Source organism: Poeciliopsis prolifica, unplaced genomic scaffold, assembly GCF_027474105.1.
Source record: "Poeciliopsis prolifica strain line A6 unplaced genomic scaffold, Auburn_PproV2 SCAFFOLD085, whole genome shotgun sequence".
NCBI classification, from domain to species: domain Eukaryota; kingdom Metazoa; phylum Chordata; class Actinopteri; order Cyprinodontiformes; family Poeciliidae; genus Poeciliopsis; species Poeciliopsis prolifica.
In genome coordinates, this window is record NW_026562460.1 from 703,624 (window position 1) to 722,951 (window position 19,328).

A 19,328-nucleotide genomic window follows, 5' to 3' on the forward strand; every position below is an offset into this window, starting at 1 on the left:
ATAGTTTTAATGGTGATTTAATTTTAAAACTGGAAGGCGAATCACAAAAATAATACGCTACAGGTAATCATTGAAACCAGTAACAATTTCATCTTCACTGTATTAAAGGTAGCTTAGAAAGCTGTCGGAAAAAGAGGAAAAGTAAACTAATCCATCTCAGCCAGCGTATAGAACTGCAATAGAATCCGTCCTTGGAGTCCCTCCAGTTGCTTTGACAGATCATAAACATGTTCTGGTTCCTCATGACCTTTTGTTATTAAATGGCTGACCCTTAACTCTGTATGATTAAGTGTATTATTAAAGCAGTGATGCTTTTTTAGTCTATTAACAGATACAGAAGCCTTTTTCCATTTCACTGGGTCAAAATGATCCCAGTCCACAAAGGTGCTATATGGATGAAATGATGAAGTAAGACTGAGACGATAAATCAGTTTTACTGACTGGAGCTTAAATGCAGCTAGAAGCTGCATTTCCAGTTGATTTTGACATGTTTTTTGTCTGATTTAAAATGCCCTTCCTGTGCCTGACGTCTGTTTCACTCGCAGAACAATAGAACATCTTTTTTTTTTTTTTTTTAAACTTATTTGGTCACATGGTGACTGGATTCCACATGAATTGTATTTTAATATTGCTGTGGGGAATTCATGTCATCCTGCTCTGCTGGCTCTGAGCTTTAAATGGCAGTTGGGGGTTACTTCTGAAATAATCAGGTGAAATGAGAAGTCTCTATTCTTTTCTCAGAGTGTAGATACGAAATACATCTGATCATGATCAAGTTTCAGAGATATGTGTGTTTGTAAAGCTCATCAAGCCAAACTTTTAACGCTGAGTCATTATCACAATTCAAAAGAAAACTGAAGTGTGAGTGTTTGCCCAGAAAAGGGACTAACAGCTTCCTGTATGCTTCTCTGTTTGTAGGAAAGCGTGTGTGTCCGTGTGTGTGTATGTGTGCAAATAACAGAAGCTGTTTAGACATGCGCAGACACGCATGCATGGACACACACAGAGGACCCTGTTACTTTGCTTTCCTCCTTCAGTTGAAGGGCTCCATGTGTTTTGCAGTGATACTTATCCTGCTTTGATTGTGACAGAATGTGTGTTGTTCAGCTGTCAGCAGAGTCTGCACCCTGGAAGTCTGGTATGTGGGTCCATATTGGTCAGCTTCTTCTGTCATATAACAGCTACTCTTGTTTTCAGCTGTAATGATAATTTAGCGTAGAGCTACTCAAATTCTTGAGAATTTTTTTATTAATTGAAATGATCCCTTTTCACTACAGGATCAAAACAACATGTACAGTTCCAATTGTTCAAATTCATTCACCCAGATGTTTTAGCATATGTTGCTGTATATTCTAAAACAGTTTTATGCAAACTGAAGCTTATGAACCCTTATTGACCGTAACTGGGGATATTCTCTTAATGTAAAGAACATTTGGTAAATGGTCTGTACTTGTATCAAGTCCAGAGAACCCCAAATGCATCACTTTACATTCATCCATTCACATTCACACACCTGTGGTGGCAAGCCACTGGATATTGGTCACAGCTGCTCTGTGCAGACTGACAGAGGAGAGGCTGCCATGCACCAGCACCACCTGTTGGGCCCTGATATCCACCACCATCAGGCAAGATGGGTGAAGTGTTTTAGCCTAGACCACAACGGACAGGGATGGACCTGGCTACCTACCTGTTGCAGGACAAAATCTTACCACTAACCCAATTTTAGTCTTTAAAGCTTTGAAATTGTATGGAGGCTCATTAGTCCATCCTGGAAAGATGGCTCCACCTATAATAACCCAAATTATAATAACAGTAGCAAGTATAACTTCTGTCTTCAATTGTAGATGGAAGCTATGCACAAAAATAAAACAAATAAAAGCAAGATTATCAGTGTTTTATATGTATTAATATGAAGAAACACTTTTCACAATTTGAATCATCAATAAAATGCACACTGCTCACCAGAAATCATATCACTTGTCAAATTCATACATCCTGTTTTGAATCCAGTGATTTGTGAAACTCAGACTTACTTTTGATCCCTACCAGTTTTGCACACTAATACACCACATATAAAAATATGGTCCTGAAACATTGAGATCACACATTCAATAACAGCCACTGTCTCCCTCCTCCTCTCTCTTTCTGTGTCCTGAGAAACATTCTGCTGACTTAGTGTTCTCAGTTTGGAATGTGTGTTTGATTTGTACCACACATACACCACCATGGACTCGTACTCAACGACACCCTCTCACACACATGTACGCACACATGCATGCACACGCACTTACACACACAGCAGGTTGTGGACATTTGGGCTTGTTTTCATCTGAGAAGTGGAGGAGGCAGGGGAGGTTGAGAGAGCATGGACACAAAGGAAAGAATAAGAGACAGAGATTTCATAATATGACAGACAGGCGACCAGATGAACTGAGCAAAAAATCAAAAGAGAACAAAGGAGTAAGATTGGAAACAAATTGTTCTGTCCTGATTCTGTAGGAAGGCTGGATACAGCATTTATACCCAAATTATAATATTTATTCATGTCAAAAACAATATTCTATTCAGAAAGTAGTATGAGTGTGTGACAGTTAAATAGAGAAGCAAGAGTTGAATCCAAGTGTGATTGCTCTCTCACAGGAATGTTGATCTGATAATGGGATTAATGCTGAGCGTTTCTCTCTCTCGTCTCTCCAGGCTCCCTCAGGACCGAAGGCATAAAGGCGTCTGATGTTTTGCCTGTGCTGAAGGAGAAAGTCGCCTTTGTGTCGGGTGAGTGTCTGTCACTGCTGGAAGTCACCCAACAATGACTGCAAGGAACTTCAACATTACATTTATCACATGTGTATTATGCTCTGAATTATGACCATAGAATAAGCTAATCTAGACATCCACATAATAATATTACACAGCTCTACTAAGAGTAATCAGAGGTAAACTTCCACTTAAAATATCTGTGAAAACATTTCTCAGAATTGGAGTTAGATTCACGCTTCCTATGTGAGGAAACATCATCCTGGGCTCTCCACAACATCACCTTTATTTATGGGTTCTTCTCCCTTCTGTCTGGCTGCTGCTCCCACTGAATGCCAATACAAGCAGACCCTGAACACTCCCGGCCCACAGGCCATCTCACTCCCTATGAAATATTTCCACATAGCAAATAATATGTCATGACAAAATAAGTCCCCGGATGTCCCAAAGATGTTCACATTCTGACATGTCTTGGGAGGAAACAGATGGAGAGTTTCATTTGGACAAAGGACAATGGGAGTCTCTGCAGCAATCATGAAAGCCTGATGTTGAAAGAGCTGCTTGTGTGATTATTGCTGGTCAAAATGATCATCAAAAATGTTTGGGAAAATGGAAAATGCCTCCATCCTTGAAAGAATGGAGATGTGATTGTTAATGGAAATATAGAATATGTGGCAAAAGAATGAGTTGACAGATGACTTGACAGACTAATGGCATAAAGCTTAGATGGATGGTTTGACTCACAGCTTTAAACTATTTTATTTTAGGAGTAGCTTTTTTACTCCTAAAATAAATGTGTAAATTTGCATTTACAGCTCAAAACCTTTAAGGGGTCATACTATATTATCAAGTGATGTTGATTTAACTGTTCCACATGTCACCAATAGATATATTACAAAATTAAATGTTGTATTCATTTACATAACGTGTTCTCTCTGACAGTGTGGCACTCAGAATTGTTGCCTGAGTGCCAAGGTGAGGCCTGGCAGACTTTTACAAGTTGGTATGATGTTATTTAAATGCTATGTGTATGTACATATGTATATGAAGAGAGAACACATGACAACACCGTAGCAGTCTGTTTCTTCACCTGCAGAAAGAAAAGAAAAATAAAACCAAATCAAAAGACAACATAGGTATGTGTAATAATAACTACAACATCACTGAAAACACTCTGTACAAGTAAATGCAAGATGTATTTAGTGCCCAACATAGAGTGTATGTGAAAATACATGAATCTAAACATAAAGTCTTTATAAGGATTGTATTAGTTGTAGTACATTCAGTGTTGTAGTAATGCAGAGTACAAAAAGTCTGAATCAAAAAGAGAAAGAGGTGGAGAGAACAAAATAGAGAGAGGCTGCATGCCAACAAGTATTCGTCATCAAGATTCTTTCATAGATCACTACGACATTTTCTCCTCCAACTCCCCCTCCCCTGCACCCCTCCTCTCTTTCTCTCTCTTTTTCACGATTGAGTAGCACTTAGACAAACACTCTGGTTTATGTTTCTTACGTTAATCTGAGCAAGCCATCTCAGCACACATCGTTTATCACAAAGACTCAGAGAGTTTACGTTTTGGAAAAAACATGCCGAGTGTCTGACCTAGCTGTCAGGAGAATCCGGTAGACACTGTAGAGCTGTTAGAGGGGTACCACGACCTGGTACCTGTAACCTCAGCAGGAACCAGGGAGTAGTCCTGACAACTGGAATAATACTTTTGAACTTTAATGGAACTGACTTTGCCACCAGCAGGTTGCTGTAGATTTCTAGGGACTCATCTTTGCATTTGTAACAATTACTGTTGCTACCATTTTACCATTTCCACTAAGTAGCAAAATGGAATTTCAACTGGACTGGAATATAAAGTTTTAGTTACTTTTGTTAGATTTCAACACTGTTGTATGTAAGTGTTGTTCTCTCAGAGCTGACATGTAGTGAAATTGAAAGAAAACATGGATTAAGTCATATGAGAAAAAAACAAATTACGAAAACATGCATTATTAATAAACTTCCTGATTTATTTAGGAGGTAAAGCAAACAGCATCTGTAGCTGTCTGAAAACAACATGAGGAAGTAGTAGCACACAACCTCAGGAATCTAACATTTTGCATACATGTATACATTTCACTCTGACCAAGACTTAATCATGACATTGTGTTTACAACCCTGTTGTGATCGTAAAACTGTGTACTGGGGTACATGTTGAAGTGTTTTTTTTAAACTGAATTATCTTTGCTAGCTAGTTTAGAGCTCAGTGAACTTGATATAAACACACTCTTGGATTTGTCTCCATAGAATCTTTCATTGCTCATCTCAGACCTTGAAGATCAGAGTGATCAGCTAAAGCTCGTCTGTATGTGATCTGGTGTTTGGAGCTATCACTCATTTGAAATCCAAACCATTTGGTTTTAATCATAGAACATGCATGATCTGTAGTGATGTAGTCAGAGGTAACTGAACTTATTCTTGTGTTTCCTCTTGTGCTTCAGAGGAATTGAACCACTTTTCAGTTCAGACCTGATCCAGGATCCAGGAAACCTCATTATTTCCCAGCAGGGATGCCCTGATAAATCAGCCAATCAATAAAATGGCCAGTCGATTTATCGACACCAAATTCTTTCATTTTGGGAGATCAGTGATCAGCTGATACTTACATGTGAAGCCAATCTTATTCACTGATCTTATCTCTCAGCAAAGGTCTAAAATCAACCAAACTGTGTAGTGGGAGGTTTGACTCTCCGAGCCTTACCAGGTCATGTCTGCACGTTTTCAGTTAACAAGTCGCCCCACTATTGCCAACTCAGCAACTTTCTTACCATGTTTAGTAACATTTCAAACAAAAAAAGAGTATTGGCTAAAATCGGAATTGGTAGGTCAGAGTTTTTAAAGATTGATGCACCCCTAATTCAAATGCAAGTTCCATTTCCAAAACATTCATTATCTTCTTACTTAGTGAATATAAAAAATATGATTGAAATACTTTGTAAATACTGAGCATTGCTGGTTGCTGATTTTTCCAGGAGGGCGAGATAAAAGAGGAGGACCAATTCTGACATTTCCTGCCAGGAGCAACCACGACCGAATAAAGCAGGAGGACTTGAGGCGAATGGTCACATACCTGTCTACTGTCCCCAGGTACCCACAGTCTTGCTGCAAACACATACGCACACCATGATTTTGTATTTTTATTTTGGACATTTCGTCAACCTGCCAGGCAGATCTTAGAAAGAAGAAGTGTGGGTGAGGAGTGTGTTGAGCTCTGTCCAGGTTGTAGAGTCAAGTGCTCCTTCTTTGGCCAGCTTTGCAGCAGAAGGGGAGCAGCGTTTGATTTGCATCTTTGTGAAAGCAGTGCTGTTTGAGTCTGTGGCTCCAGCCCAGTCCGGGGACTCTTGGGAGAAATGGAAGGTGCAAAAAAAAAAAAAAAAAAAAACTGATCAGAAACAGGTCAAAGACAGTCTGGAGCCAAGTTCTGTGAAATCTGAAATGGGTCGATTTTTGACTTGATTTTGATTTCCTGTTCCCTGTGAGAGCTGAATGAAAGCAGATTCTTGCTGATGGTGAAAGGTGATCTCAGTCATCCATGGCACTGATATCCCTGCATACCTCTGCAGAAAAATCTTTGAAGGAAAAATGAGAAAAGATGTAGCATTCTGTATGTTATATCCAGAATATTTAAACTTAAATAAGAACCTAGTCCCTCTTTGCCTACTCACCTCATCGGCTGATTCCATGGTGAAGAGAAGAGTTTGTGCCTTCCTGAAAAAAGTGGTGAAAGATTTGCTGCTGTTAGATTCATATTAATATCAGCATGTTTCCATTCATTTAGTAGCCAAATATTTTAAAAGACACTGATATGAAATAAACCTGCAAATTAGTAACGAAATGGATCAAAACATGAAAAAGTCAATTATTTGGAGTGGCCATCTGAAAGTTTAAAAGATATTTCTACCAAATAAGAAACTGCATGTGAACATTTGAACTGGAATTATTTCAAGAATTTTTATTTCATTGCATTTAGCAAGTAGATATGATGATGTTCCTTTCTCTGTAATGTATGTAAATATCTGGGTTTAAAAAGTAATTTTCAGTTTGAAACTTGTGTTTAAAATGAAGTCAGAGAAACCACCAAAATATTGGTACGAACTATCTTTAAAGAAGATATGGAGCATATAGAGAACTCTGTTTCACATTTAGCAAGGCTGTGTGACACGCACTGTTCTCTCCTCTGGTCCAGTTATATCATTTTATGTTTGGAAAAAATCTTGATTTTATTTTGAAGAATAAAACCAAAATTCTGACACATTTTGATCTCAGCAAAACCACAGAAAAATGTTTTTATTTGGTGAACTTCTGAGATTCGACTTATGAATTATTTAAGCAAATAAGAGTTTCTTACAGCTCTACAGGTGATATGATTTCATCATTGCACATAAACATGTTTGGGGCTGTTACTGCTATGAAATTTGTTTTCATAACTTCAGCTGAAATTAAAACTGGAGAAAAGGCAGGGATTATTATTTTGTGCCAACAAAGTGATTTCCAATGAATAGATGAAGACCTGACTTACGGTAAGAAGATGAATAACTACAGGATGAATGGGCAGGAAAGGATTTTACAGAAACCAAAGTGTCATCTTTAAATGTTGGAAATGTTTTATTCTTCTGTCCTCCACTTCCTCACCAACTTCTGCTTAACTGCTCCTAAAAGTGGAAAAAACATTTCATTCATCTTGGCATGAATCATCAGTCAGACCTGTCATTTTGTCCTTTCAGATGATTTCTCTGTCGACGCAGGCTTTTGTTTTGCTGATTTGAATTTTCTTTGGCATGTTGTGCTTTTGTCTGTTCACTTTAAATACAGACAGGTGCATTATAGAAACATGCAGGACTCTGGCTGATCAGGACGGGTCTTGATCTGCTGGTATAACAAGATGGTTGCAATTGTTTACAGTGGGGAGGAAAATAATTGGGCCTCAAGTGATTTTATTACACTTGAGGCCCAGATGTATTTTATAGGATTAAATAAATTCAATCAGAATACATGTTGTAGTTTTCAATGATCCAGTCGTGTGCTTATGCTGCTGCAATAAAAGGTTTACGTTTCTGGATTTGCTACATGTTTTTATCAGACAGAAATGTGTTCATGTATGTTTGTAACAATGAGTCCAAACGTAAGAGGTTGGTCAGTGACTCATCTGTGGTGAGTGCTCCCTTTATCTGTGGTGAGTGCTCCCTTTATGATTGTCCCATTAATGGTCTTGCAGCCATAAATTAAAGAAACATTCTGGGTGAAACGTAAAGCATCTTCAAAAAACTAGAAAAGCAGTTCCTGTTCTGGTCAAACCCTTTGAGATGGCATCTCTCAGGAGAAGCACAGTACTTAAACTTCAAGTCTGATGTAATGGCAGGAAAGGGAGAAGAAGCGGCACTTTTGGATGTGTAGTTGTTGCAGCATACCCTCTCCTGTTCTATGATGTTCAGCTTTGTGGTCTCCTCTCACCTGCATGTTGATTCTGTTTCTCCCATCAGTGAGGATGTCTGCAAACGGGGATTTACTGTTATCATCGACATGCGAGGATCGAAGTGGGAGCTAATCAAGCCTCTGCTGAAGACACTGCAGGAATATTTCCCAGCTGAGATCTGTGTGGCTCTCATTATCAAACCAGACAACTTCTGGCAGAAACAGAAGACCAACTTTGGAAGTGCAAAGTTCTCCTTTGAGGTCGGATAAATGAGCTGCTGCACATACACAAGATTATTTTTATTTTCCACTGAAGTTACATATGTGCACAACTTTTTACATCCTTTAACTTTGTTGTGGAACAGCAGGCAAACAACTGGCATGTGAAGCTGTAGTTTAAGATCTTATCAAAGCACAAAGTCTCAGATTTACAAAGAAGATTCCTTCACTTCATAATCTGCCTTTTTCAGCTTTCACAACTTCTCACATGTACGACACACACGCATATATATATATATATATATATATATATATATATATATATATATATATATATATATATAGAAATGATGTGTGTGAGTACATATACAAAGCAGAGCTGGGAGAATCTAGTCTCAGTGCATTGTGGTTCTGCATGAGGCTGTACGTAGGGTGGCCTGATTTATTGGTGCAGATTTTCGAAAAATTTTTAGAGCAGTGTTTGGCTGATTCTTACATGTGAAGCTGATCTTATTCACTATCTTATTTCCCTCGGCAAAGGTCCAACAATTAACCACAGTCCTCTTCTGCTCTGCAGTGAGAGAGGTTTACTGACAGACCGGCCCACCAGGTCATGTCAGTGTGTTTACAGTTTACAGTAGTTACTGTGAAATTAGGAAATATTATCCAGTTTTTACACGTTTTTACTGAAATCATTTGTAAAGCTATTAGTCTCAGTGCAGTATCAATATTTTTTCTGGAAGGAAACTTTGCTGTTTCATTGACCAATTCCTTTTTTCGATCTCCTGGTCTGTATAAGCAGACCAGTATGGTTTCAGTAGAAGGCCTGGCCAAACTGGTAGATCCCTCACAGCTAACTGAAGACTTTGAAGGCTCTTTGGACTACAACCATGAGGAATGGATCGAGCTGAGGGTGTCTCTGGAGGAGTTTATGTCCAGTGCTGTTCACCTGCTGTCTAGACTGGAGGACCTTCAGGTACATAGCTGAGAGATCCAGAGCTAAAACAATCAAAATACTTTTTTTAACCAAATGACAAAGATATGTTCTTTCTTACAGGAACTTCTGTCCATGAAAGACTTTCCTGCAGATGTAGAAGGATCTCGGCGGTTAATAGAGGAGCACACACAGCTGAAGAAAAAGGTTACAAAAGTTGATCTACCTAAAAGTGGAAATACTATTACTTTAATTACACACACCAACTACATTCCTCCCTCTGATACCTTCACAGTTTACCCACATGTTTAAAGAAAGTTCTGCCTGTCATTACATTTGATCTGATCTGAACAGTAAACTCATCGCTCTCATCAGGTGTTTTCCCCCAGGCTTTAAAAACAGCAGTTATCAAAATGATAACTATCAGATAGACTCCTTCTATCAGACTGATAAGAAGGAATAATGTGAACAAATCACTACTGCAGAATTACAGGTTGATCTCCAACCTCCTATTCATCAGCAAAATGACTGAAAAAGCTGTTTCAGCAGTTACAAAGCTTCCTAATGACAAGCAACTGCTTTGATGTCTTTCAGTCGGGTTTCCGTGGTTACCACAGTACTGAGGCTGCCTCCGTCAAAGTGTTCAATGACATCCATATAAACACAGACTGTGGAAGAACCACAGTGCTGGTTCTGCTGGACCTCAGTGTTGACCATGACATAATACTGGAACCATGGGAGAGTTGGGTCACACTGACTGGTTCTAGTCTGAACCAAAGGACAGGGTTTTTTTCATGCCAATAGAAAATTTGTCAATGAAGCTGAGAAATGTGGAGAACCCCAATGTTCAGTCTTTTATTTATTATCTCAATGCTTCTGCTAGCCCAGATTCTAACAAGTAATAGGATCAGTTACCATAACTACGCAGATGATGCACAGCTGTACATTACAATGTCACTATGTGACCAGGAACTCATACAAGCACTGTGTAGATGCATTTACCAAATAAATGAGTGGACATGTCCACTCACTGATAAAGCTGAAAGCACACAGCTTTAAGTATTACAGCTGGAAACTAGAAGTCAGCCTGAAATGCGGTTGTAGTGATGAACTCTGGGCATAACCTATAGAAAGTTCAAAGATAGTTCAATCACTTGAAGAAGGATCAAAGGACTAATGTCTCAGCAAGATCTAGAGAAACTCATCCAGTCATATGGAGCACAACACTCCACTTCAGGTGTGCTTACACAGGCTCCTTGTATCTAAGAGAACAGATTAAAAAATCACTGAATGCCTTAGTATCAACATAAATTAAAGGCCTTCCAGACCTCTGAGGTCTTCTGGTTCTGATTCTGGTTCTGGTTCTGGTCTGTTCTGCGTCCGCAGAACCAGAACCAAATACAGAGAAGCAGCATTCAGTTTTTACTCTCCACTAATCTGGAGCAAACTTCCAGAACACTGCCAAACAACCAAAACACTAAGTTCCTTTAAATCACGGCTTTACATTCATCTGTGTAGAGTGTGAAGCACCACAAAATGCTTGTTGCTGAAATGTGCTGTACAAATGGACATGCCCTGCCTTTAAGTCCAAGTTAATACTGTTTCAGGTGCTTAAGGCTCCAGTGGAGGAGTTAGACCGAGAAGGCCAAAGGTTGCTTCAGTGTATTCGATCCAGTGATGGATTTTCTGGAAGGAACTGCATCTCAGGTTCTGCTGACTTTCAGAGTCTGGTGCCCAAGGTAAGAATTTGACAGCAGGAATGATCTCTTGAACTGGGAATATATCCACCTTACAGTTTAAGCTGTATCTGCATTTACTCATAAAACTAGAGGCAAGACACAAATCATACTGAGAGAACTTTCTGAAATGAGCCAGGCAGAAAATACAAGTAAATTAAAAGATTTTAACGAGCATACTATCTTAATGAACTTGGTAATTATTTTAAAACTTTTAAGCACTTGACTCTAAAATGTATTGATTTTTTTATTTCAATCTCACTGAATAAAAAAGAGGCATAGAAATAAAGAAGGTATTGCTACATTTATGGAAAAGATTGCATTCATGCAGCTCATCTACACACCAGGAAGAGATGATCTGTAAGCAGCTGGGTAATAATTCAACATATTGCAGTCAAAAATATGTTATTTTTGACTACAATATAACATATCAATCAATCTGCAGATATAGACAGTGAATGTTATGGACACATTGTCCTCACCCAAATATGGTGGTATCCTCTTGTTTTAGTGGGCGTGGCTTAAAGAACTATTTTTGTTTCAGAAAATTGTATTGTATAATAACTTATCTGCATTGAAACCAAATGGCCAAATTTATTTATGCTTCAGTGTTTAAAGATTATTTCAGATTTCCTGGCTGTTTAGGATGATGTACACAGCCCCATTAGAAATAATCTTGTCATGACACAATAATGGTAAAAACCCTTCACCATTAACCCACCTTAACATGTAACACCTCCTGCACGTCTGAATAAAAATATGTATTATGTCCAACAACTTCCATGACTTCAGTCTTTGGTCAACAGAGTAATGAAATGTCTGGATACACAAATTTATGCTTAATTAGGTTTGTTGTTAGTGTCAATATAATTGTCCTTTATACTTTTTCTACCAGTGTCCTGCACTTTTACAAATATTGGAATCCGAACCTGTCTATTGGAGACAGGTTTTGGAAAGAATGCTGAAATGTAGTGTTTGGTTTTGACAGGTGGCCAGTCTGCTCGATAAGCTCCACTCCACAAGGCAGCACCTCCATCAGATGTGGCACGTCAGGAAGCTGAAACTGGACCAGTGCTTCCAGCTGCGCCTCTTTGAGCAGGATGCTGAGAAAGTGAGTCTTTGGTCAACAATTTAGCTCAGCACTGGATCCAATTTTACATTGGAGGTTTTCATCACTTTTAGAGATGACACAAAGGTAGTATTGTCAATTAGCCAAAAAGGAAACAACATTCTGGAATATTTCAGATTAATAAGAAATTATAAGTTGACATCTATGCCTAAATAGTCTCTAAAACGTTACTCAAACATGAAGACAGCCATCTGTTGCACTTCGGAGCTCATCTGTTGCACTTCGGAGCTCATCACATTCTGCTGTACAATGGTGGTAATTGAGACCTGACACAATATTATAATGGAAATCTATGAGACGTTTATGTAGAAGGAGTGTGTTTGTATTTTGAAAGTGTCAGACACACATATCCACAGACAGGCAGGCGTCAGCTGACCTGCAGTACATGCAGCCACGATAAATATTTACTGGAAAGCAAACAGGCAGGAGAAACGGCTGCTTTGCTTCACATTGTCACACTGAGAGACTGTAGGGATGTTAACACCAGTTCAACCTGAAGGTCTAACTCCTGATCCAGCTGGGGATCACCGATCAGACCTGGCAGTTTGTTTCATTGCTATGGCAACACAGGCGAATATACTGAACCGTAACCATCTCTCTGAGAAAATGGACGTATAGTGAAGTTCATCTCTAATTGAAAAGAGGTTTAGGTTGTGGTTTTTTTGTTTCTCTTGTTCAGAGCACAGTTACTGTAACACTTTACTTACCATCTGCCCTGCAGACATGCCAGATGAGTCAGAGCAATCTCCTGGAAATACTTTACATGTTATGAGCAAGAATATGAAAGGTCTCATCATGGACCAGCTCTCCTAGAGAAATTATTAAATTGAGGAGTCATCTGTGTCGTGTTTCCCAAGTGTTTTCCTCTGTGATTTATGAGCTGAAATAAGATCACACAACCCCCAATACTTCTTCCACTGCTAGTTTGCTAATTATCCACAGTTTCCCCAGTGCTTCACTGGTCCTTCCTCAGTTTTCCTCAGTGTTTCTTAAATGTTTCCTCAGTGATTCCTTAATGTTATCTTAATGTTTCCTCACTGTTTCCCGAATAATTCTTCATCTTCTTTGTTTTCTCCTGTGTTTCCCAGGATAGTTTTCAGTGTTTTTGTAGTATTTTTCCTGCTTTTCCCTTGTGCTTTCTTAATGCTTCATTAGTGTCTTCTCAATGGTTCCTCAAAGGGAGAATATTATGGGAGTGCGAGTGTAGCGCTGGGGTAAAACATGCAATCGACATATGGCGATCTCAATTCTTGTTGCGGTTCTGGCCCCTTAACCTTTGACTTCCCCCTCTCTGATGAGGACATGAGGCCACCACAGAAGAATCTAAGAAGTAGTGCCCTTTTTTCGCACAATCTAGTAATTATGTTACTTCTAGTTGTTATTAAACTGCTGCATAAATAAAAAATAACTTAAAACAAAACACAAAACTGACTTCACATCATTGCTGTATGTGATCCCTTCAAACTGGTTTCTATCTCTTTAAGAAGCTCCTGTCCTTTCTGACACTGCCCCTAACAAAGCTCTCCCATGCTGCTCCCTGATGCCATTTATAGCTTTTGTTAAGAGTGTTAGACTGAGCAGTAGTTTGTATGATGAACTCAGCAGATGAACTCAGGAAAGGAACAACTAGGGACAATATTCATTTGCATAATACCTATTAGATTTAAAGTAACAGGATTACATTCGATCAACCCACTCAGTTTGAGTTGTTTCAACATACCTTGTTATGTAAATACAAGGAAACCTGCTTATGTTCAGTATAAAAACTTGATTTAAAGTAGTAATTTGCACATGAAACAGTTACATAAAACAAGCAACATAAGAATTCCATGTCTTCGAGAGATTTTCTCCAGGTTCTTCCAACTCTGTCCAACTATTTTTGTAGTTCTACCCCAGAGTTTTTCCATTCTTTCTCCAGTGATTTCCCATTGCGTCTCCACTTCTTCTCCATGGTTTTTACAGTGCTTCTTCTTTGCTTCCAGGTGTTTAGACTCCATTCATATCTGTTGATATAGTTCTGTGTGTGTGGGTTTGTGTTTCTGTGCAGATGTTCGACTGGATCAGCCACAACAAGGAGGTGTTTCTGCAGAGCCACACAGAGATCGGTCGTAGTTACCAGCATGCTGTGGAGCTGCAGACACAGCACAACCACTTTGCCATGAACTCCATGGTAGGACCTCATCACAAGCTTTACTTTTTCTCCTAAAATTTGACTCTGAATGTATGAAGATGACATAGAATTGTTAAAATGTTCTTCCCAGAATGCCTATGTAAACATCAACAGAATCATGTCAGTGGCGAGCCGGCTGGCTGAGGCCGGTCACTATGCTTCCACGCAGATCAAGCAGATCTCTGGTCAGCTGGATCAGGACTGGAAAAGTTTTGCTGCTGCCCTTGATGAACGCTCTACCATCCTTGCCATGTCTTCTGTTTTTCATCAGAAGGCTGAGCAGGTGAGATGAGACCTGTGTGAGTGATTATTGATAAAAAAACAGCCAATCAGCTGTGTTTGTGGAATACATAGAAAGCCTGGAACCATTTCTTTCGCAAACAAGCTGCTATATCTAACTCTCCAATCACCAAGACTTTTTGCTGCAAACACATGTCCAGAATATTACATAAAAGTGGGACATTTTTTACTGCTTGATTATATTTAATAGATGAAAAGGCTTCACTGCTGATTCTTGGAAGGTTGACATGGCAACTGATCAAACTGTTTGATTCCTGCTGGGCTCGTGACATTTTATTCTAGAGTATGTTTGGATGAAGAGGACATAAAAGAGGAGTGACATTGGAAGAGTGAGACTACAGAGAGGACAACAGTTAGAACACAGACTCACAGGAAGAGACATCACAACTCAAAACCCAATAAATTATTAAGTAGAATGTTTTGAATATTCTTGCCATTACAGCATGTTCCATTCCTTTTTTTAAGGTTTTCTTGGCCCTTGTGGCATTTATTTAAGAGTAGTCAGACAAAAAAGTGGGTAATGAGAGACAGGGGAAGACATGTGGCAAAAGTCATCAGGCTGGGAATTGAACCTGCAACAGCTGCGTTTAGGACTAAGACCTCATAAAGTGGGTTGTGCTTAACCCCTGTTGTGAAGGGTGGAGACAGTTAGAGAAAGATCCCATTCCCCAACTATTCTTTTTGAATTCCAACTAATTAGATCCTGAGAAGACCAGTATGTGTTCAATGGAAAGCTGAACCCCTTTAAATATGACATGCAGTTCATCAAACACACATGGATTTATAATTAAGGCTTTGATCTGGTTCTTCAGTTCCTGTCTGAGGTGGAGACTTGGTGTAAAGTGTGCAGTGAGGGTGGGTTACCGTCGGAGATGCAGGAGCTGGAGATCGCCATCCATCGGCACCAGAGCCTGTATGAGCAGGTGACCCAGGCTTACACCGAGGTAAGACGATCACACAACCAAGACCCTTCAAACTGATTATGAGTAACAGACAGAGTCATTGCTCCACTGCTGCTCATTGAAGCTTGTTTTCTTTAACATCTTCATCATAAATGTATACAAACACACTTTAATGTCCAGCTGCTGCTCAGGAACTGCAAGCTACTAGATACCAAAGCACCACTTTCTCTAATAAAACACACTGGAAGTGACTTTCTCAACATACTGTAAAGGTGCCATTTTTTCCATGTAAACACCAGGTTTTTAGGTGATGGAGAACAGTAATATTCTTCTGTACTGTCAATGCTGCAGACTGTGATTGGCTGTGATAACAGGGTGGCGATGCTCAGCCGCTGCACTGACCCTTCAAGCTGTCTGAAAACACTCCACTAAATTTAGTTCTGGAGCACTCCCACTCTTCCCTGTTATTTGCTGCTGTCTGCTGTTTTATCTTTAGACAGGCTGTTGTTCAGTTTATGCTTATCTATAAAAAGATAAGTCTGTATATATATGCAGACATCAAATTCTAGGCACAGCTTCAGACTGAGGCAGTTAGGCTTGGCAGATTGCTGCTGCATTGTTGAACGTAAGAGTCGCATAAAAATGGTTCCATGTCTGGATTTGATGTCTCTTCTATATGAGATAAATGAAGGAAGCTACACATGACTTCTAATGGAAATAAAAGTCATGTTGTGAATGGATGTCATGTTATAAAGTTGTATACATACTGAAAACACAACTTTACTTAGTTACTTCTCCTAGTTCTGAAAAAAAATTGACAATCCAGGTTAGATTAGTGTTTAGTATTTTCTATTTTGATGACATCAGGATCAAATGCAGTCCAAGGTTATTTAAAAAATGGCGTAATTGTCCTTTACTTACCATTCAGAGATCAAGCTGTGGCGCATGTAGCATTGTTCGAAGTGAACACTTAGCCACATAATGCTTTCCAGTTGTTCAGATCTGGTCTGTTGCCATTTCTTTTTTCTGAGCACATGTTGAAGTTCAGAGAGACTTCTCTAAACGTGATGTGACCAAATCATGTCTGCCAGCTCAAAAAGTGCTCTTATGATTCATGTCTGCCAACCACTAAAGGGCAACCCAAACACTTCTTCCGGTTTTACTTCATAACAATTCAGTTACAAATAGCAAGTCCAGTTTAACACACACTATCGAAGTGTAGGTCTGTGTCACCAAAGTCAGAACCAAAGATCAATCAGGTAGCACTTTGTGAAATAAATTTCATATTAACGACACATATTTGGCATTTCTGTATGTGAGGGTGTCATGTTTGTTTCCATGTCCAGGTGAGTCAGGATGGTAAAGCTCTGCTGGATGTGCTGCAGAGACCTCTGAGTCCAGGCAACTCCGACTCCCTCACAGCCACAGCTAATTACTCCAAAGCGGTCAGTGGATCAGTAACAGATAACCTTTGAGCATATTTACATATAATCTAAACCAGTAGGTGTAACCGCTCAGGTTCACTGCATCCTGGACGTGGTGCATGAGGTTCTTCACCATCAGCGGCGCCTGGAGAACATTTGGCAACATCGAAAGGTCCGTCTACACCAGCGACTGCAGCTGTGTGTGTTCCAGCAAGATGTGCAGCAGGTATACACTCACAAAGCTCTCAGTCACAACATAAAGGACAATGTTAATGTGCTTTTAACTTGACACAGTCAAGGAAAGTTAAAGGTCTGGATTTTTCATTCCAAACTCCAACATTAACTGGGTAAACTCAGACATTTGTGCAAGATCAATCATAGGATTCATATTTAGCCCTGTTTCTGAAATCCAATTCACTTTTTTGTTGCATGGGGTCAAGCAGGTTCTCCCTCCTGCATTCTAATCCAGGACTTCTGGACAACAGCACAGTTCCTCTGCAGCTCATGGTTCTGCCTGAGAAGCGCGTACATGTTTGATGAATCCTCCCAGGTTTTGTAGCAGCTCAAGGTTCATAGATTGAGCTGGTAGCTTCATGTTAGTTCTTGTTGGTCTGGAACAGTGTACTGCTGCTTGATTTTAATGTTTGATGGAAAAACTGTCTGCAGATCTCAGATCCAAATAGAGCAATCTTACTTTAATTGGTCCTCTTTAGGGAAGAAAATCAACTTTGGTGAACTCTTACCTTTTTTGCCTATGTTATTGTCTTTCATCATGCTGAGGTTTCTAGTTAGAAGCTGAGCAAAACTCAGGTACTAATTGTTACATTGCTGTAGTGTTGACCTGCCTTGATCATCTTGGAGCTAATCTTTGGCTCAGCTTTGGACATTTTCCTATTCACTGATCCACGACAATGGTAGTTTTCCTTTTACTGCCATGTCTTTGTGGTTTGGGTTTCTCTTCATTTTAACTGCTCAGCTACTCATTTTCTGCACTCCCTCATGTCTGATCTCCTCTGCAGTCAGCCTTTGACCCAAACATTGCTTCTGTTCTGAACAGTACTTGGATTGAATCATTTAACTCTAACTTTCCCAGAAATGCATTCCAACCAGTCCGAACAACATTTGTTGTCTTTTTCACCTGTTTGACTGTTTGCTTAAACTCCACTGTTTTTATTTGGAACACACCTCATTGATTTACGGTTTAATTGCACAGAATCAGCAGAATTCATGCCATTGCTGTTGGATTTTCTATTGCTCTACTACACCTACTGGTAAATAATTGTAGATTATATGGGGAAATATAATCTCACCCAGTTACAGTTATTGATCTGGTTAGAGATGTTGGACTGCTATTATTTTGAACACCGCTATAATTGTTGATTAGACCAATCAGCTGGCTCTTTGGGAAGCGAGAGAGCCAAAAAGCTCCCGTCTGAGGTTTCACTCTCCTGAGTTGGACCTTGTGCTGACCCACTTGGATCATGTCATGCTGTGTGTAAGCATGTGGTGGAGTGTAGATGTTAGCGGCGTGTGCAGTGCAAAACAGATGAGCTTCAGCACGGTGCGTTCATTCATCCCTGCTGTCCTCTCCTTCTCCCTGTTTAATATAAAAATTCCTGAGATAAAACACTGTCTGCTGCACTGCTACTGCTGCTCATCCCACACAGACACAGAGCGAGAGGCTTGGAGAGGTGTGAGGCCACATTCCTGAAGCCTCTGTGGATATTCAGGAGCTCCAGATTTAACATCACAGCTGTATTTAGAGTCAGTAGAGTGGCTGTGATTAGCTGGAGTGGACGAGAGTGAGGGGTGTAATGTGAATATGAAGTAATAAGAACCACGTACATGTATTATTTGTAGTGCTAGAATGTGTCTGCAGAGGTTCTCCATATGAAGTGATATAAAACAGTTTGATGTATTCAGTAGGAGATGCAAACAGAGGGAGGAGCAACAGAACACCAGGTTGTTTTCAAAATTTGATGTTGATTCCAGTAAAAATGTTTCATATGAAGATCAACTCTTTTCAGACTGAATGTTGTCTTAACCTGTGTCTGATCCTGCCTGGGCATCAGTAGCATATTAAATTGCCTCTCCAGACTCTCCTCAGGCTAAGGAGCTGCTGATTTAATTTGGATTTATCAGAAGTTGAAATTTATTTTAATTATATATTTTTTTACTAATTGTTAATAAGACTCTATAGTTGTGGGTTTAAATAGCAAATCACTAACAACGTCTTCTAGTAATATATATATATATATATATATATATATATATATATATATATATATATATATATA

General features: G+C 39.4%; 1 protein-coding gene across 1 annotated transcript in view; it reads left to right on the plus strand.

Moving 5' to 3' along the window:
• kalrna (kalirin RhoGEF kinase a) overlaps positions 1–19,328 on the plus strand; it is a 142,626-nt gene that overhangs the window by 37,441 nt on the left and 85,857 nt on the right. The window contains exons 2-13 of the mRNA XM_055022402.1: positions 2,698–2,772; positions 5,778–5,892; positions 8,286–8,478; positions 9,239–9,412; positions 9,494–9,577; positions 10,978–11,109; positions 12,095–12,217; positions 14,283–14,405; positions 14,497–14,688; positions 15,518–15,649; positions 16,954–17,052; positions 17,126–17,257. Coding sequence (XP_054878377.1) covers positions 2,698–2,772; positions 5,778–5,892; positions 8,286–8,478; positions 9,239–9,412; positions 9,494–9,577; positions 10,978–11,109; positions 12,095–12,217; positions 14,283–14,405; positions 14,497–14,688; positions 15,518–15,649; positions 16,954–17,052; positions 17,126–17,257 — 1,574 coding nt within the window. The remainder of the gene's footprint in view (positions 1–2,697; positions 2,773–5,777; positions 5,893–8,285; positions 8,479–9,238; positions 9,413–9,493; positions 9,578–10,977; positions 11,110–12,094; positions 12,218–14,282; positions 14,406–14,496; positions 14,689–15,517; positions 15,650–16,953; positions 17,053–17,125; positions 17,258–19,328) is intronic.